Source organism: Megascapheus bottae, chromosome 18 (assembly GCF_031878675.1).
Source record: "Megascapheus bottae isolate mThoBot1 chromosome 18, mThoBot2.hap1, whole genome shotgun sequence".
Lineage (NCBI taxonomy): Eukaryota > Metazoa > Chordata > Mammalia > Rodentia > Geomyidae > Megascapheus > Megascapheus bottae.
The window spans coordinates 40,842,059-40,862,530 of NC_143526.1; the positions used below are offsets into that span (position 1 = coordinate 40,842,059).

A 20,472-nucleotide genomic window follows, 5' to 3' on the forward strand; every position below is an offset into this window, starting at 1 on the left:
GGAGAGATCTCCACAGCCCATGTTTGGCAATGATGTGAGCTTTAGGTGTAGATTCAGGGAGGAATGGGGCAGGGGAGGGACAGGCAAGTGTATACAAATGAACAATCCCAGTAAAGTGAGGCCTGATTCAACCTGGACATCACTTCTGGTTCTTCAGGGGTTTCCAAGGCTTTTCCCTCGCTTGTCAGAAGCAATCTAGTTCTCAAGAGATGACTCTTGCTCCAGGTGCAGCCTTTTCATTATAGGAAAGTGTTCTGTTTGGAGAGTGGTCTGTCCCCAGGCTCTGTTATTCCTTAGAGGTGGCTGAAGTTGTCTTTGTGGTCTTATAATTCCTGGACCCCAAGGCCATTTCAGGAAAGAGACTCAGAGCAAAAGAGATAGGTGCAAAATGCAAGTGCAGATATCATGCTTTCTTCCTGCTCTCAGAGTTTTCTACCAAAAAAAAGATTTGCATTGTGTGTCTGTGTGTGTTTGCCAAGACTGGGGCTTGAACTCAGGGCCTGGGTGCTGTCTCTTAAGCGTATTTCCCTCCCCACCCCCATGAAGGCTGGAACTCTACCACTGGAGCTGCAGCTCTGGCTTCAGGCTTTCTTTACCCAGGCTGGCTTTGCGCTTTGAGCCTCAGCGCTCAGCTTTCTGGGTCGCCACGAGCTTCAGGCTTACATGAAGGCCGTTTCCCCCGGAACAGGCAGAGGTGGTTTCTAAGGACACCGGCCTGCCAGGTCCACTGCACTGACTCAGTGCGGGCCGGTTCCTCGAGCGCCTCGGTGAGCTCGTCCGCGCTCAGCGTGGAGAAGACGGCGCGCTGGGGTGCCTCGGCAGGTGCCCGCTGCGCGCCTGCAACCTGGGCCCAGGCCGCCAGCTGGGAAGCCCACCCTGCGCGGAGCCCGGCCGCCTCCCGTCCGCGGAGCCCGGAGCTCCAGAGTCCAGGCCCGGCCCCAGGCCCACCGGACCTTCCCCGCACGCCGCAGGGGACTTGACTGCAGCGCCCTGGGGCGTCCCGTGTTTAAAAGGTGACATCCGGCAGGGGGCCGGGCGGGGGGGGGACACGCCGCCCACCTGGGAGCTCGGCGGGGCCTCGGCGCTGCCGGGACTCAACTCCCCCGGTCCAGGCTTGAACTCACCGGCGCCCGCCCGAGCGCCGAGGGCGGGGCTCGAGGTCGCCTAGGCAACGGGAGCGCGCCCCGCCCGCGGCGAGTCTCCCCAGGGCGGGGAAACGCGCGCACCGCGGGACGTCTCGCGGGGCCGAGGCCGTTTCTCTAGGCCCCGCCCCGGCCCCGCCCCGCGGAAGTGCTGATTGAGATTCTTCAGCGATGATTGGCTCTCCCGTCCATCGGGCGGGGCCCTCGGCGGGCGGGGTGCGCACTTCCGGCTGCCGGGTTGACATGAAGAAGCGGCGGCGGCGCCGGCGTTTGCGGCGAGGGCGGCGGTAGCGGCGGCAGCGGCGGCATTGGAGGCTGGCGGTGGGCCTCGGGGCTCCGGAGCGCGACGCGGCCTAGGGCGGCCGGCAGTGCGCGGGGCCGAGGAGGAGGGAAGTAGCAGCCTTGGTCCGCCATGGAGATGGAGAAGGAGTTCGAGCAGATCGACAAGGCCGGGAGCTGGGCGGCCATTTACCAGGTACCGAGCGCCGGGCCGCGCGGGCCGGCGCCTAGGCCGCGGCAGCTTGCCTCTTCCTCAGAGCCGGCCCGGGGACTCGAGCGCACCGCGGCGCACGCGCCGCCGCCTTTGTCCCCCGCGGGCCCCGCACCGCGCCGAGGCCCCGGTGCCCTCTGGGCCCCCCACCCCTCTGGGCTCTCCGAGCCCGGGTTCTGCCCCCCTTGGAGCCCCACTTGCGGGAGTGCCAGCCGATCCCGGGCCCCGCGCCTCTGGGACGAGTCCCCGCTGGGAGCCCTCTGGGCCCCGCATCCCCTGGGTCCCGCGCCGGCTGCCCTCGGAGCGCCGCCCCCCTTGGCCCCACTTCCCGGTGCCCTCCAGACTCAGTGCCTGCTGCAGCCCCTCGCGAGTCCCAGCTCCCGGCCCCGCCCCCTGCCGTCCACCCTTTGTCCCCCAGGTTGATTGAACGTCCCCACGACTTCCTTTCCTGGACGGGACCACCCCAGACTCTCTTCCTTTGTCTCCCTGGGGGAAAGGCTCCCCCACCGCCATCACGTTTCCTCTCCCCTGGCTCGGTGTGCTTGCAGGCTCTGAGGTGACAGTCCCCTTCCCTTTCCTGTTCATTCATTTATTGGTTTGAGCTGGCCAGTGATTCCGTGCTTAGGCGCCGGAGGTGGCATTTGTCGAAGGAGGCAGACGAGACCCCATCTGTGGCAGAGTTTGGAATGGAATAGGACTAACAGACGCACATAATTCCGGGTGGAGGAACGTTCGGTTAACAATAGCATCCTCAGCGGTGGATGGTGACAGTCTTTCCCCCCTCCCCCCCTCTGCTGTGTGAGGGGAGGGAGAGGGAGTTGAGGCTCCCTCAGGATGACAGGCTAGTTACTAGCCTTCCAATCAGAGTCCTGCTGCACCCACCCCCCCTCCTAGTCCACTTATTCCTCTTTGAGGTCCTAGGCAGGAAACCATAAAGGCAAACCCTCTCTGAATTGGGCATCTTCCACCAGGACTGAGATTGATCTTGTCTCATCAAGGGGTGGGTTATGGTAACTCATAAATAACTAGGAAGGTAGAATTTCTCACTTGTGTGTACAACATCAGATTAAGAACACCAAGAAGTCTGTCACAGAGCTAAACCCTCTAAAGAAAATGTGTTCTCCTGATTAAATGTCATTGCGGGGGTGTGAGGATTAGCCAAACCACACTCGCTGGGTATCTTCAACAAGCCCTGTGCAAAATAATAGGTTTTGCTATGTGTGTCAAGGAAGAGGACAGTCTATTCTGTTTTCAGCTTTTAGGCCCCAAAGGAAAACTGTGAGATCCATCTGCTTTAGTATTAAAATCTATTTTGAAATTTCTTTTCCAAGGGGGGCGGAGTTTATTTAGGCAGTTCTTTGGTGTGCTGACCTAACAAAAGCCTTTTCTTGGTGGCCTTTATTTCAAGTCTCCTTGTCAGGATTCTTTCTTCTTGGCTGTTGGGTAGGGTAGATGAGCTTCTGACAGATTTATCTGTATTAGTGTACCCAATACTGCTATAATATTTGTGTTCCATGACTAGCACTGAATGAATTCCACCAGTGACTGAAAATACTGGAACACATTTTCTGTATCCAGTAGAGTACAGAGTGTCTTCATGTGAAATTAATTATCCCATCACAGATAAGGTATAGTTGAATGGAGTTTCTTACGACCGAGTTTCAGGTCAGAGTGATCTGGCCTGACGCTCAGCCTTAACTGTATAGAGAAGAATGCCACTGGCCTAGGCCAGCTTGATCTTCAATTACTTTTCCTAAAAATCCTCAATTTCTCTATTTAAACATCAAGATGTTAAGGTTTCCCCTGCTGCTTAATGAACTGCTGCTTTCCTTGGAGTAGTATTATTACTATTACTATTACTATTATTATTATTACCAATCCTGGGGCTTGAATTCAGGGTTCAGGCGCTTTCCTTGAGCTTTTTTGCTCATGGCTAGCACACTTAACACTTGAGCCACAGCACCACTTTCAGTTTTTTCTATTTATGTGGTACTGAGGAATGAATCCAGGGTTTCATGCATGCTACACAAGCACTCTACCACTAAGCCACCTTCCCAGCTCTCTTTTACTCTTTTTTTTTTTTTTTTTTTTTTGGTCAGTTGTGGGACTTGAACTCTGGGTCTGGGTGTTGTCCCTGAGCTCTTCAGCCCAAGGTACCGCTCTACCCCTTGAGCCACAGGGCCACTTCCAATTTTCTGGTGGTTAATTGGAGATAAGAGTCTCATGGACTTTAGTGCCTAGGATGGCTTTGAACTGCTAACCTCAAATCTCAGCCTCCTGAGTAGCTAGGATTACAGATGTGAGCCATCTAGCCCAGCCCTCTTTTAATCTTAAAAAACTTGCCACTGTGAGCTTTTCTTACTTCTACATTGCAAGTACTATTCTTTTCTAAAATGGAAATTAGAAGCCCTTCTCTTTTTTAAGCTTATAAAGTAGCTTTTATCGTACCATGGTGCCATTTTAAAAAGCAATCTAAAATGACCTTGATTGGGGCTGGGAGTTTGACCTAGCAGTACAGGGCTCACCTAGCATGCATGAAGCCCTGGCTTTGACTCATTGGTTAACACTTACACAAAAGAAGCCAGAAGTGGTGCTGTAACTCATGTGGTAGAGTGCTAGCCTTGAGCAAAAAGCAGCTCAGGGACAGTGCCCAGGCCCTGAGTTTAAACCCCAGAACTGGCAAAAAAAAAAAAAGACCTTAATTGAACTGAAGTTAGCTAATTTTCCACAGTGTATGTAAATTACCACAGCTCATTATTTGTTCTTCAAGAATTAAAAGGAATGTGTTTACTTCTGGCCCAAAATGGAAGTTTAGGAAGTTAATATTGAAATGAAGGCAGCTTTATACCAAATCATTTTGTCTGTTGCAAATAGAAAACTAAATAGAACAGAAATTTTGTCTGTTGCAAATAGAAAACATCATATGTGCAGTGTAACCATTTCTTGTTTTGACTTCTCTAATTAGACAAAAGGTGTACAAAGTTGGAACAAATGGGAAAAGAACAAAGGGCCAAGTGGACATTTTGAGGACTGACAACTGGCAGCTTAGAAAACAAATGTTTCAGGCAAAGATCTTTCCTGGCTTGTTTTGATAAATGAGCATGGCCCGTGCTTTTAATCTTTAAAGCTTCTAAGTAGGATTGGTCTAATACACAGCCGGCTCTATAAAAAGCCAGCTTTGTCAGCATATGTGGACAGCGGCCTGAGCTGCCGTGGGAGTGTTGCCTGCCCCTCAAGTTGTGATACTCTTTCTGATCTCTAGATTCTTCAGTTCTCTGTCACAGGCTACCCTCTTGAGTGTAAGTGACATGACTGAATAAAGGAGACATCACATTCGGTGAGACTTGAGTGCAAGGTTTGTCCAGGTTACAGGGACTTTTAAAATGGGCCCACTTCCGGCTGGCATTTGCTTTTATAGCTAGCTTCATTGTGAAATGCAGTTTAATGCCTGACTAGGTTTAAAAGCATCTTGCAGCATAGTTACAATGCACTAAAATTTCCTGCTGGTATATAGACTATATTTCAAGAACACAAATAGTAAAAGCTTCCAATGATGTTTATTTAAACACCATTCTCTTTAGAGGAAGAAAAAAAGCCCCTAAATTTTATGCAGAGGAGAAAGATCTATATATGATGACTCACTTTGGTTAAAAACAACAACAAAAAAGACAAACGGAAATGCCATGGAGATTGGGGGTTCTAGTCATCATGGGTAACCCATTAGCCTTACATGCTGTAGCTCAGCCTTGCTTCTTTGCATGAACCAAACTTAGGTGTCTGGTCTCCACTTGTGATTGTCTAGGAGCACAAGTTGAATCAGTGCAGGGAAGAACTTGGCTGCATACGTACAGGACAGGTTTGTACTGTGGGAGGCAGTAAGCCCTCTCAGGTGGCTCGGAAGTTAGCAGGGAGTAATGGTAAACTGTATGAATGTTTCCAGTTATCTTCCTCTCTATGCCATTTGGCATTTTAGCATGAAGAGCTCTTGGAAACCTATACAGAATACCTGCTATTGATTGATGTCATTAATTGAATGTGTACTGCTGTAGAATAAAAGTTGAATATGAAACTTCCTGGTGAGGTTTTTCAGATTATGAACTACAGAAATAATTGCTTCCCTTTTCCCCTGCTCCGTGGTACTGGGTATGTAGCACAAGGACTTGCACATACAGTTGTTGAGTTCCAGCCCCAGCTCATGTTTTTTTGGGCCTCCTTTTGCAGCTCAAACTGTCCTTGAATTTAAGCTGCCTTTACCTCCCCTACCACACCTGATTTTCTCTTTTTTTTTTTTTTTTAAAGATTGTCTATTCTGATTGCTTTGGTTGCAGAATTATTTTGGTAGTGTTCTGTGCCATTCCTTTAGTCATGGGTCTTTTCTGGAGACCCACATGATCTGCAGCGTTTATGTTAATTTGTTCCTGGTGACAGATAATACTGGAAAATAGGCTGGGCTGGTTCCTGATTATGTCTGAGCCAGGAAACCTGGAACTACCTGGTCATTGTCTTCCAGGTGAGGTAGTCTGGCACCAGCCATGCCATGGTATGTTTTGAGTGTCCAGGCGTGTTGGGGACCTTGGAGAGCTCTCAGTTCTCTCTCCCACCTTCCTGGGTCGGTCACTGGCATCCATTCTAGTGTGTAGTTTGCCCTGCAGAAGTGACTGGAACTGTCCCCCATTAGTCGGGCCCTCAGCCCTCTCCCACGTCCCCGCCATGGGTTACTCCTCTCATTATCACTACGGCTATGGCTTGAAAACAGATGGAGCCTGACACTCCCTTGAGTCCTAATGCCAGTCAAGGTCTAGACTGCTTGCACAGCAGCCAAAGTACAGATGTCTCTTGCCCTGCAGCCCCATCCAGCCACCATGGGGAGAGATGGAGAAAGGGGCTGGTCTCAGCCTTATCTGTCATGGCTGTGCCTTGGCACAGCGTGTACCTTCTAGCTCCTTCTAGCAGAACTCAGGGGGTTCTGCTCTGGGCCCCATGTATTCCTTCCAGACAACTAGAGCCCTGCTTTCCTTATAGCTGCTGCTCTGTGTTTTGATCATGGGCCTGGCCAGGGCCTTTGCTGCCCCACGTCACCTGTGCTGTCTGTTCTGTTCGTCCCATAGTCCTGCACACGTTGGCATTGACTCTGTTGACATACTTGGCTAGCCCAGTTGTGTGAGCCTTAGCTGTATGAGGCTGGTTCCCAAGTCCTCTTGTAGAAGTGGGGCCAGCAATGGAGGCAGCTGAAAGGAAAGTGCTGCATTTGGGCTCTGGTTCCTCGAGGGGGTGTGTGTGGCCTCAGAAGAGAGACTGGAGATGGCATCCATAGAAGTCACCTCATCTTTTTGTCCATCACAAAGGTTGAGATGTAACGGGAGGTGTGCGCTTGGTGTGGGACGGACGGGTGCAGGGATCAGGACTGCTGGAGGCTTTGGCACGCCCCAGGTGTCCGCACAGGTCTTCCACGAGACCTTGGTGAGGAGCTGCTTCATAGAGCACTGTAATTATGGGATATAAAACACACTTGCCCATAAAGTGGCAACCCTTTCGGAGTCTGAACTTTTCAGAATATAACAAGGAAAGGTATCATGTTTTTAAAAACCCTTTGATCAGACACCTTAGGGCCAAAAGGGCATGACTGTAATCTTCCCTTGCTAACGTCCTTGCTGTGTGACTTTGAGTTGTAGTCTCAGCTGCAGTGCTCAATGCTGCCTGGGTCCCTTCCTGTCTTTCTGGCTCATACTCTTTTGTAAAGATGGTCCTGGCCCAGGTTACCACTAATGAAAGTAATAAAAGTCCTTAATGTACTCACAAGAGCATTGAGTGTTTCTGAAGTCATCCTTGTAAGAGCTACAGTGGCTCCTTGATTGTGTAAGGGGCAGGCAGGTACGATGGGACGTCAGGGGCTTGCTGATGGGGTTAGCAGCCCAGGACTGGGTTTTTTTCCTGAGGGGTATGGACCTCTGAGAAGTGGAGCTCATGGCTGGGGGAGTCCGGGCACATGGCCCGCTTACAGTGCTGCTCTCAGTGGTGACTGGGTGGTTTTCTTGAGAATTTACAGAAGGTTCAGTGAAGCTGTGTTCATGAAGACTAGCAGCCCTTTATGCTGTGATTTTAGAAATAAACCTCCATGTGACCTCTTTATTTGAATGCAGTGCTGCTGTACACATTGCTGTCCTGGGGAGAAAGTGCTGGGGACCCCACTATTAGACACAGCGCTCTGCTTTGTGTGGTATCCCCTTTTGCTGCCTGCCTTTCCAGAAAGCTCACGTGTACATTGCATAGAGTGTGTGTGTGTGACAGAGACACACACAGAGAGAGAGAGAGGGAGAGAGAGAGAGAGAGAGACACGTTTACAGTTGTGAGTGCTTAGTAAGAAAGGATTCTGGCTACCTGTGGTGAGTGGAGAGAAAACTACATTTCCTCTGGGAAACTTATTTCCAGGTCTAAGTGATTCATGTAGAAAACTACTGAGATGTAGCTTTCTTTAAAGATGAAGGCAAAACCTGGGCTGTTGGTGGCTTTTATAGGCCAACCGCACCATTCCCAAAGATCGTTTGTAAAACGACAGGGTAGTTGCTGCTTAGGGAGGGAGGAGGGAACACTGTGTGCTAATGGATCTCCTGGCACTTCTCTTCCTATGGAGGAGTTATTGAAAATCGTCACAGCAACTTCCAGCAAACAGCTCGCTGTTTTTATTCTCTTGGGTTCTGGTTATTCGAGGATTATACATTGTTGTGGGATTATTTACAGGAAAGCGAATATCAGATAATTATTCCAAATAGTTGGCATGCTCTTAAAATATGACTTATGTAAAAACTTCTAACAGTGGAATCACATCTGAATGGAACTTCCCTCAGTAGAACAAACAGCAACTGTCTGTGTAATACAGTGATTTGGGTATAGGCTCCATGACAGCAGAACATGTACCATTGAACTGATCCCTGGTAATCGTGTCCTCCTTCACAAGCAGGCAGTCATGGCTTGGTTTGCTTCTGGAAGGATAAAGGCGCATTATACCTTCTCTGATTCCTAAGTGTTTGTGTGACTAAACTTTGCACAGACCCTGGAGCTCTGAGAAGGCATCCATCCAGGGTTCTTTTGTGGGGCCAATATTTCCTCTTACACTGTAGTCATTGTCTCTTTGCTCTGTTGCTTTGTCCTGATATGCACAGTATTTGAACACCTTGACTTAAAAGTGTTACTATATGTTATGTGCTACCTGGACATGCACACTCCCTCCTCTCCCCACCCCCACCCCCGCCTTGTGACCAGGGTCACTAGGATGGTCCATGGAAGTGGGCTGGGAGAATCTCCTGGACTACATTCAGCCTCCTGAGGTTGACAGGCTTTCAACCATGTCTTCTCTTTTCATATGTGCTGGAGTTTGAGCCCAGAGCCTTGTGCAAGCTGGGCAAGTGCAATCAGCTACCACTTGAGCCACACCCCTAACCCTGTTTTATTGTTTTTAGTTTTTGGTTTTTTGAGACAGTGTTTTGCTAACTTCTTCAAGAAGGCTGACCTTCCTACCTCTGCCTCTTGAATGCTGGGATTATACCCATCTCTCAATTTCTTGAGCAGTCCTCAGTTGTGCTAGCTGGTTTAGCCATACTTAATTGTTAGCTAGTCTACTGCTCTGTTGAAAAACTTGAACACTCCACTACCCACCTTGCACCTCTGTGTATGTGTGTGTAGTGAGTGGACTCGTGGCCAGCTGGGCACTTACTAGATAAGTTCTCTACTGAGTGTGCTGCTAACCCCTTTGCTGGGTGTTGGGGACTCTTTATGGTCGTCTCACAGCCCCATTTCCTAAGCATTTCTTTTTTTTTTTTGCATCAGTCATGGGGCTTGAACTCTGGGCCTGGGTGCTGTCCCTGAGCTCTTCAGCTCAAGGCTATCACTCTACCACTTGAACCACAGCGCCACTTCCGGTTTTCTGGTGGTTAATTGGAGGTAAGAGTCTCACAGACTTTACTGCCTGTGCTGGCTTTGAACCTTGATCCTCAGATCTCAGTCTCCTGAGTAGCTAGGATTACAAGCCTGAGCCACCAGGACCCAACTTTCGTAAGCATTTCTACATGCTTCTGAACCACTGCCAGTGTGTTTTTATGAATCCTAGAAGTTTAGTGCCTTTGGCAGAGTTTTATTGAGTCTGTTCACACTACATATACCCAGCGAGGTCTGCCACTTTCCTTCTTTGCCAGCCTGCTCTGCCTGCTTAACAGAATGCTTTGGGAACTTGAGCACATCACCTGACTTGAGTAGTAGAAGGCTGGATCTGTTCTCATCTCTAACCATTGCTCTTTTCCCATGGAAGCTTAAATTTTTCCCAAAAACAGATTGCAAAACTTGCCAAAATAATCACTAACAGGTTATCCTGCATGGTGTGAGGCTGAACTGGGCTAAGCCTCATACCTTTTCCAAAAGTTCGCACTTGTCCCCTCAGCCTCCTTTTGCATCTTGTTCTTCTTGGTGGTGACCAAGAAACTTGGTCTTCCCCAACAGACTGTTTGCTGGAGAATCTTCCTATTTGCTGGAAGATGTGGCTTTGTGAGATAGTGAGTGGCTTTAGAAACTGGAAGCCCAACTGGGTGTGGTGACTCACACCTGTAATCATAGCTACTCAGGAGGGTGAGATGTGAGAATCAAAGTTTAAAGCCAGCTCCACACAAAAGGACCTGAGACCCAAATTAACCTCTAGAAAATGGGAAGTGGGGCTTGGCTCAAGGGTAGGGCGGTAGCCTTGAGTTGAAGAGCTCAGGGACAACACCCAGGCCCAGGGGTAGGGTGGTAGCCTTGAGCTGAAGAGCTCAGAAACAGCACCCAGGCCAGACAGAGTTCAAGCCCCATGACCCACAAAAAAAAAAAAAAAGAAAGAAAGAAAGAAAGAAAAAAAAAAAGAAAGAAAGAAAGAAAGAAAAAAAGAAAGAAAGAAAGAAAAGAAAGAAGAAGAAGAAGAAGCAGGAAGCCCACTTGGTTTTAAGGGAGAAGACTGGCATTTCCTCAGCGGTCAGTGTGGCCACAGCTGGAGATGGGTGTGGTGAGCTTCGAGAATCTCTGCAATGTCAGGAGGTGGCTCCTCTTTTAATGGCTTAAGAACGGTGGGGACCGAGCTGTTTTCTTTCTTTTCTTTCCGTTACTGGCTTTGATGCCTTCCTAGTACTTGTCTCTAAGTTAATGAATGCCATCCTGAGCCTCTTCATGTGCCAGTGCCTCTGTAGAAGGAAGAAGGGGCACTGGAGTGAAAGGCCTTAGCTGGCATTTTATCTTCAGCTGGCAAATGCCTTTCATGTCTGGTCTTGTAGGTTGATGACACGGAAGTGCTAAGCAAGATAGGTTGTTTGTGGCATGAGCTAATTTTAGGTCCATTCCCTGTTAGCTTTGTGTTCTTTGCGATTAAAACATGCTTTCTAAAAAGACAGCATTTTGAAGGTAGGGCTTAATCTATTCTCTGCAATGTGTTGAGTACAAGGTTTTGCGGCTGGTGATAGAAGCCCTTCCTCAGCCCGCCTATGGCGGACAGCTTTTTCCTTAAGTAGGTGCTAGTCTGCCTGGATCCACGCCTGGGTCCCAAGCTGCCTTTACTCTACCCTGAACCCCTCACCAGGGCTGTGGGTGGCTTGGAAATCCCAATGGCTGTGACTACTGAGGGGCCTTAAGTGGCAGACGATGAGACCTGTGAGCCAGCGTGGCATCACTTCCCAGTGATGTACTGGGAAGAGACTGGGGCTTGTCCTGGGCCCTCACCTGTTAGCACCTATGAGGAGATACTTGGTAGCTTTGATCTTTGCTTGGCCTTTGCCCAACTTTTTTTTTTTTTTAATCTCAGTATTATTTTGTGGCCCGGGAGTTTGGCCTAGTGGTAGAGTGCTTGCCTAGCATGCATGAAGAACAAGATTTGATTCCTTGGTACCATATGCAATAGAAAAAAGGTAGAGCTCTAGCCTTGAGAAAAGTCCAAGGACAGTGCAAGTATGCAAGTATTATTTTGAGTGATCAGAGACACAGGCATTGTGCTTTTGTGCTCTTCTAGTATCTATCTGCCTTTGGTCCCACGGAGTGTAGAGTCCTGTAGAATTTATCAGGTCCTGGTGTATTTTAGATCAAGCTTCCACCTATGAGGAAAAAGCATGTGCAGTTTGTCTTTCTCAGCTTGGTTTACCTCACCCAGTTTTCTAACCTCTTATCTATGTGGTGGTTACTGACACTCACGTTTTGCCTGGTCTACACAATGTGTAGATGGCCTACAGATTTGGGTTTCTGGCTTCTTACATGAAGTCCCTGGTGTTGAGCAACGTGGCACTGGTCTGCTGAGCCGGGAGCACAGCTCCTTTCTGATGGGCGTAGCCATGTTCCCTACGGCTCATGCATCACCTGGCTGTAGGGAAAATTGAGGTCATAGCCCTCACTCCAGGGTGACCTTTTTTTTGACCTTAAACATCAGTGCTAGAACTAACCTGATGTCTAGCTTTGTGTGTGGTTGTGTACTGCCCTGAGAAGAATAAAACTGGAACCGGGATAAAGGGCCGGTGGCCTGAGGGAGGAAGTGCCCTTGACTGAAGTTCCAGCAGAGGTCCTGACAAGGTCATCGCCATCCTGTCATCCTCGTTGTCCTCTTCTGTTTTGAGGAAGTTGAGGCTGCCACTTCAGATTTTCCCATCTTAGGCAACTGACTATGATTATGTATTTGGCCCACGTTCAGCAGTTTCAATGAACTATTTTTGATGACAATTAGATTGAAATTTGGTCTCCCCTATGGGAGCTGATCAAAAGTAATTTGCCTAAGTTTGCTTGTGAGCTCCCCCAGAAGCAGTGCTGTCAATGACTGGGCTTGGTGGCTTCCTTAGGAATGATTCCATTCATCGAGCTCATGATTAGATGGTTTCTCTACATATCCTCTCTCTCATGGGATAAAGAAAGCAAACATTTAGGCTACAGAGAAGCTGGTGTTAAGGCCCTTTCTATCTGTGTTTAGCCATGAAAGTGCTTGTTATGTTGTAGGCTGAGCTTTTTCTTCTGCCCTTCTTAAACATCTGTTATCAAGACAAATTAGAAGAAGCAGTAAAGATGGCTGTTTTCAGGGCTGAGAGTTTGGCTTAATGATAGAGTGCTTGCCTAGCATGCATGAAGACCTGGGTTCAATTGCTCAGTACCATATACATAGAAAAAGCTGGACGTGGCTCAAGTGGTAGAGCACTGGGCTTGAGAAAAGTCCAAGGGCAGTGCTCAGGCACTGAGTTCAAGCCCCAGGGCTGGCAGAAAGAAAGAAAGAAAGAAAGAAAGAAAGAAAGAAAGAAAGAAAGAGAGAGGGAGAGAGAGAGGGAGAGAGAGATGGCGGAGATAGCTGTTTCCCTTGTAAGATACTACCCTCCCCCCAATCTTAAAAGGACCAACACTATGGTCCTGATCTCTGCCTCTCAGCTAGCATTACAGTTGTGATCCACCATATCCAACTTAAAAAAAAAGAAAAAAAGTCTAGCCCCAAATTTTATACATAGGAATAGCTTTCTTTTCTCCTTCCTTCCTTCCTTTTCATTGCTAAGGATGGAACACAAGGCCTTTATATTCTGGGCCTACCCTTTACCAGTAAGTTATCTTCCTAGCCTACTTAAAATGTTGAACTGGGCATGGTGATTCCTCCCTATAATCCCAGCACTTGGGAGGAGAAGGCAGGTGGATCTCAAGTTTGAGGCCAGCCTAGTCTACTGTGAGGAAATTCTATCTCAAAACAAATAAACGCATCCCCCAGTAGTCATCATTTGATATCACTTGAAGATGTGAAAGGGAAAAGCACACGGATGACACAGATAAGTGGTACCCAGACCAAGTGTCTTCCAAGGGAAGTGGTAGTCTTTCAGATTTCACTTTCTGGTTCTCCTTTGGGATCATTTCTGTGTCACGGAGGGGACAACCTGGTGCACAGGAGGTCATGTAGCTTCTTTCTTGAGACTCTCTGCACCCTGGGCCTCCAGACCTACCATTCACCATCCTGGGCTTTTCTGACTGGCTCCCCTGGGAGCCCAGGCTGCCGAGGCCCTGCAGCTTCACCTTGCCCAAGTGCCATGTTCACATTCAGTCTCACTGCTCCTCCAGTGACATTCACTCTCCCTAGTCATGGCATGTATAGAGATGCCACTGTTCTCAAACATAGACAGTCTTGGGGAGGAAGATTTCCTCTGTGTGTGTGTGTGTGTGTGTGTGTGTGTGTGTGTGTGTGTGTGTATGTGTGTGTGTGTGTGTGTGTGTGTGTGTGTGTAGGGTGACTGTCCACCATTCTGAGAATACCTGTGTGGGGGAGGGGTGGCTGTCAACCACTCTAGACCTTGTCACATCTGCCTTCCTGCTTCTGATATCTTCTCTGGATCCATGAACCCTCTCTCCCACCCCCTTTTATACCTCCTGTTACCCTAGGTCTGGCTTCTGGGCATTGTCCATCTATTCTGGGCCTGGGTGAGAGAGATCCTCAAGGGTTGACCCCAGCCATGCCTTTCCTGTGCCTTTGGTCAGGTCCTCTGGCAGGCATTGGCCCAGGGAGTAGTAGTGGCCTCAGATTGAGAGCTGGCCCCTCCCTGGTGCTCCTCTCTTAGGAGTTGGTGGCAGTGCTGTCCCCTAGGAGCTTGTCCCGTTCCCTGGAACCTCCTCCCTTCCACTTACATGGCAGCCTTCTCTTAGACTGGACTGCTGCATTTAAGCCTGTTCTGAATTCCTATCTCTTCCTTGCAGTCTGTCACCTCTTTTATTTTGGCAGTATTGGGGTTCAAGCTCATGACTCACTGCTTACTGGGCAAGTACTCTACCATTTGAGTCACACCTCCATCCCTTTTTTCATTTATTTATTTATTTATTTTGTCAATCATGGGACTTGAACTCTGGGCCTGGATCCTGTCTCTGAATTCTTCAGCTCAAAGCTACTACTCTATCACATTGAGCCACAGCGCCACTTCTGGTTTTCTGGTGGTTAATTGGAGATAAGAGTCTCATGGACTTTCATGCCCGGGCTGGCTTTGAACTGTGATCCTCAGATCTCAGCCTCCTGAGTAACTAGGGTTACAAACATGAGCCATGGGCACCTGGCTTCTTTTAGTCTTCCCTCTTCCCCCGCTCCTGGCCCAGGTGACCTAGACAGTGATCCTCCAGCTTCCCATGTAGTTGGGATTATAGGTATGAAGCACCATATTTACTTGCTGATTGGGATGGGGCTGTCATTAATTCCATGGGCTGGACTCTATCTGCAGTCAAGTAGCTGGGATTCATGAGCGTGAGCCACTGCACCTGTCCAGTGTTTCAAGTCTTTTGTTTTCAATGATTTAAGTCTTTTTTTTTTTGCCAATTAGTCATTTGCACTTGTCTGCTGGATGGAATCTCCTGAGTTTTGCAGGGCCTGACTTAGAAAATAGAAAATACTTAGGAAGCAGTTCTCAAGGTGCTGTCTGAAAGGGTCATGGATTGGAAACTGGTTAATAGGAAGTAGTTAGGAGGGGGTTATGATTTTGTGGTATTGCGTGAATGAATCATGGGTTACTGACCTGCCATTATTTCAGCATGTATTGTTTTCGCTTGTCCTTTACATTAAGCTCCTGGGCGTAACCTGTCCCCCAGAGAGAAAGTACCCCCAGTGCTTTCTGCAGGTGAGGAAGGATCTGTGTAGCTCTTGGTATCCCCGACCCTGCCTTGCATGTTGCTGGTCTTCATTCATGACCATGGGTTCTTCTGCGAGCTGTGGCTCTGCCACCTGGCTTTGTCTCCTTGTCATGCAAGGGCTCTGGCACTTCCCCGGAGGCTTTTTAGTCACTCCCGGGTGCCAGCTGAGTATGAAGACAGCAGAGATGGGACTTGTCAGTCTCCTTCATGCAGACTTCATGTGTTTGGAAGCTGAGCCTGAGCAACGCTGGCAGGAAGTAGGGGGGTTTGGTGAAAGCAAAGCTCTGGTAGCATATGATTTTGTGGTTGGGTGGCTGGTCCTCTGAACCAGAACTGGATGAGAATAGGAGTATACTTGATCTCCAGGGTTTGCTCATTTTTCCTAAGCAATTTGCCTTTGGAGTTTCATTTGTTTGGAATTTCCGAGATTTTGAGCTTGGGTGAGCATGTAAAGTGTATTCGCACGCCCTTACTGAGGCTTGTACTAAGGACCTTATTCTCTCTCTCTTGGCTTCTTTTTTTTTTTTTTTTTTTCCTCTTTTGCCAGTTCTGGGGTGTGAACTCAGGGCCTGGGCCCTATCCTTAAGCTTCCTCAAGGCTAATGCTCTACCACTTGAGCCACCGCACCACTTTTGGCTTTTTCTGAGTGTGTGGTACCAAGGAATTGAACCCAGGGCTGCTTCTTGCTAGACAAGTATACCACTAGGCTACACTCCTGGCCCTCTCTTGACTTTCTGTTTAAGCCTGATACTCTGTTACTTGAGTCATACCTCCACCCCAGCTTTTTCCTGATTATTTGGAGATAAAAGCTCTTGGATTTGTCAGTTGGGGCTGGCTTTGAACCATTATCAGATCTCAGCATCCTGAGAAACTAGGATTACAGGTGTGACCTACTGGCACCTGGTTGTGATTTTGATCTTACCAGAAAGTTCCTAGCAAAAATTCTAGCCAGGTAAAGTATTTCCTCTTGGAATTTTATCTTTTTCTCCTTGGTTCAAGTCCTGTGGTTGACTCTCGTTGCTGTGGTTCTCAACTTTGCCTCCATCTTCTAGGTCTTAGGAAATGAATTTTTAATTTTTTTAATTGGAGAAGGGAAGGCATAAAAATAACCCTAAATTCCTTGTTCTTGTCTGGGCATGCCTCATGGCTCCATGGCTTAGAGCTGAAGGGTGTGTCATGTCTGTTCTTGCCAGGAAGGGAGCTTTAGAAGTGGATTGCTTCTCTCTGCGTTGGACATTGGGTTTTGTAGGTTTGTCTTAACTGACATTTTCGTGTGAAAATAATTGATTCCCCATTGTACAGCGCTTTTTGTCATTGTGGCATGGGTTTGTTTAGGCTGGCTGAGGGCAGTGTGGTGAATGGACATGGCAGGCCCCTTACCTGGTGTCATCTGTTCTCTTGGCTATAGCAGCCTTCACTCCCATGGGTGACTGAGGCAAGCGTAGTCGGACAGATGTTAATTAACAGCCAGAAACAAACTGCAGTAGACCATAAAAGAAAGCAGGCTGTGTTCATGGGGCTACTTTTAAATTTTGCTTTTGTTGTTGGGGTTGTTGATCGTGGGGCTTGAACTCAGGGCCTGGGCACTGTCCTTGAGCAAAAGCCCCAGGACAACACTCTCCCACTCGGAGCCACAGTGTGCCACTTGTAGTTTTCTGGTGTTTACTTGGAGCTAAGAATCTCATGGACTTTCCTGCCCTGGCTGGCTTTTGAACCATGATCCTCAGATCTCAGCCTTCTAGTAGCTAAGATTACATGTATCCACACCAAGGAAGGAGCCTTAGAGGATAGGTCCTGCAGGTGCAGGGTGGGAATGCTTTCTGTTTCGGATCCATGGGTTTCAGCTCTCCCCAGAGTAAATATCCCTGAGCTCCAGCTGGCCTTTACAGTGAGTACAGGCTCGGCACTCCGAAGGAGTGACAGGCAAACTGCCTGTCAAAATGCAAGACTAGGAATGTGGCTTAGTGGTAGAGTGCTTGCCTCACATGTATGAAGCCCTGGGTTTGATTCCTCAGTACCACATAAGCAGAAAAAGCCAGAAGTATCACTGGCTCAAGTGATAGAGTGCTAGCCTTGATCAAAAGAAGCTCAGGGACAATGCCCAGGCCCTGAGTTCAAGCCCCAGGACTGGCAATTCAGCTTTTATTGAACCTATTTTGAAGGTTCTAGGTAAAATGATAAGCTAAGAAAATGAAAACTTTATTATGCTGTAAGGGAGAGACAAGAGTACTGTGTTTGCCTGGAAAACAGTCTAGAAAATACAAGAGCAGACTGGGCCCGTGGTTCACGCCTCTAATCCTAGCTACTCAGGAGGCTGAGATCTGAGGATCAAGGTTCAAAGCCAGCCCAGGTACAAAAGGACCTGAGATTCTTATCTCCAATTAATCTCAAGAAAATGGGAAGTGGGGAAACAGGAAGTGGGGCTTGGATCAAGGGTAGGGTGGTAGCCTTGAGCTGTAGAGCTCAGGGACAGAGCCTAGGTCTAGTTTAAGCCCATGATCCACCAAAAGAAAGAAAAGAGAGAGAGAGAGAGAGAGAGAGAGAGAGAGAGAGAGAGAGAGAGAGAGAGAGAGAGAGGGAGGGAGGGAGGGAGGGAGGGAGGGAGGGAGAGAGAGAGAGAGAGAGAGAGAGAGAGAGAAAATACAAGAGCAGGTGTGCAGGGAGAGAGGATGGGGGGGCAGGTGGCTGATGCATGCAGGGACAACTCACTGGTTTCCATGAGTTTGGATAGAGGTGTAGAAGACACACCTGCATACCTGCACACTTGGTGTTGGTTGTGGACATGCTGTTTTGTAGTTTCCAGAAGGATTTTTATAATGATGAAACTCTTTGGTATTTAAGAATGTCTGTACTTCCTTATGTTTCTTAGTTCTATACTCCTGTCCTTATTGTCTGGCCATCATTCCTCACCTGAGCTGCCCCCCATAGTTCATGTTTATGATTTCTGATTTCTTGCACTGTTTTAAAGTCTTTTTTTTTTTTAGGCAAGGTCTCACTGTGTAGTCTGGCTGCCTGCCTGCCTGCCTCCACCTCCTGAGTGCTGATTACAGGTGGACGACAGCCCTCTGGCCTGTCCAGTCACTATTTCTTTGACGTCTCGTTCAGACCTAAGACATTTTGCAGCTTTTGTACCTTCTGCCACTTCATTCCTCAGCCTTCCCCTTTACCTTTCATGAATTTGTCCCTTTTTTCTAAAGAATGGGGTTTCCCCTCTTTTTTGCTCCTAATTAGACATTGTGGAATCCAGCCACTCCTTTTTCTGTGGTTGTTGGAGGGACCAGGCTTCCCCTGGCTTTAGGAAGGAAGGGGTGGGTCGGGATGGGTTTTCTAGCCTGGGCCATGAGCTCCCCCTTTGTGAAGTGACTTTATAGATGACCTTGCACTTTCTGAAGGCTGAGTCCCTGCACTTCCTTCCATCCTACCGCCTTTATCTCAGCCTGTTCCTTCCTCTTCCATCCCTGCACTCTCTCAGCACAGGGGTTCTCTGGCTTAGCATTCAGCTTCTAAGAGGCCCAGAGCATGGGGCCAAGATTGCTCCAACTTTGTGAGGTCCTCCTCTGCTACTGCCTCTGCCTTGTGCCTGGAATCACACAGCCAAGCTGAGCCCCCAGAAACATGGTCAGATTATAGCATCCCACACTTTAAAAAAACAGATCAATATAGTAAACCCTTCAATACTGCCACTATGATTTAGCGTTTTCATATGCACACGCACACATACGTATACATGGAGGCACAGGTCAGAGCAGCACCACCACTAACTTGGACTCAAGGACAAAGGCAGTGTGCTTGTGTCCAGGGCCTAGGCTGTTGTCATGCCCTATACCAGCAGGTGCATCCTAAGGTCCATGGGCTACTGTGGGTGTGGTATGCTCTTAGGGCCAGCAGTAAATGAGATGGTGCTCACCACATGTGCTTGAACCATGGGCCTTTCTCTGGGGGGCTGTTATGTGCTCTACTAGTGTCGGCTGGACAGCATGTCTCAGGTTGTCCTGGAGGAGTCTTCCTGATATTCAGATGTGGACCTGTATTTTCTCTGCTTATAGGGAGGCTGGGAGAGCCATGTTCCATGTCCAATGGCGTGTGACCTTCTCCAGTAATGTGCCCTGTCTGGAGGGGCGTTGCCGGCAAGAGAAGTGAGGGAAGAGGCACGTTCTTCCAGAAATGGTCCTCTGCCCACACCTGGCCAGCAACTCCCTGACCCCCAGAGCAGATAAATCTACTTACCACAGAGCTGAAGCTCCACCTCTGGCAGTCTGTCCATTCTTGGGGTGGTTCAGTTACTGCCTCTGTCTTACCACAGAGCTGAAGCTCCACCTCTGGCAGTCTGTCCATTCTTGGGGTGGTTCAGTTACTGCCTCTGTCTCCGGCAGTTAGTGTTTCCCTTGTTTTCATCATCCAGCTTCACTGCTTTCCCTGATCTTGCAGTGAGTCCCCTCTGCAGGAATCGTGCTACACTGGCAGTGCCCAGTCCTTTAGAGTAGAGCGGGGCACATTTTCCCCCTCTTCTCCAGGGCCTTTTCAGCCTGGTTAAGCAGAGGCAAGGAGCTTAGCCTATGCCTAGTGCTTGCCCACAAGCCTGGCAAGGAATTTTTTAGCCAGGCATGGTAGCACATGACTGTAATCCCAGCACTGAAGAGGGTAAGGCAGGAGGATTGGGAGTTCAAGGCCAGCCTATCTTTTATGTAGAGACCCTGTGTCCAAGGGTGGAAATTGTATCATCCTTCTTCCTGAGTTGCAGGTACAGTGATCCCTCGCTTATTGCGGGAATTATATTCCAGAGACCTCACTGTAGGTGAAAATCCATGAAGTAGCAGCCAGTAGAAAGTCATCCCTCGGTTCACTTCATGCTACTGCATGGATTTCCACCTATTGTGGGGGTCTAGGAAACATAACTCCTGCAATAGGTGAGGGATCACTATGTTGTTGTTTTTAGTGAAGCCACGAGTGAGCTGTGACATAGCAAGTGGCGACTCTGTGTGGTGCCTTTTGTGTAGCATCTGGAGCTTTGAGAGGGAGCCAGATGGCAGTCTGTGAGCTTGCACACACTGGAAAGGGGTCCTCGTTGCTGAGCTTGCCTTTTGAGCAGCCAGATCAAGACAGGCTGGGGACATGGCTAGGACATAGAATCTGATGGCTTTCCTCCATTTGTGCTAGCCATAGTCTGCATGGACAGGTGTGCAGTCTTCTTCCTCTAGTTACATGGGTTCCTCG

General features: G+C 48.7%; 1 protein-coding gene across 1 annotated transcript in view; it reads left to right on the plus strand.

Annotated features, from left to right (window-relative positions):
* Positions 1–1,438: 1,438 nt before the first annotated feature.
* The window catches only part of Ptpn1 (protein tyrosine phosphatase non-receptor type 1), a 44,626-nt gene continuing 25,592 nt past the window's right edge, over positions 1,439–20,472 (plus strand). The window contains exon 1 of the mRNA XM_090352518.1: positions 1,439–1,617. Coding sequence (XP_090208644.1) covers positions 1,555–1,617 — 63 coding nt within the window. The 5' untranslated portion in view covers positions 1,439–1,554. The remainder of the gene's footprint in view (positions 1,618–20,472) is intronic.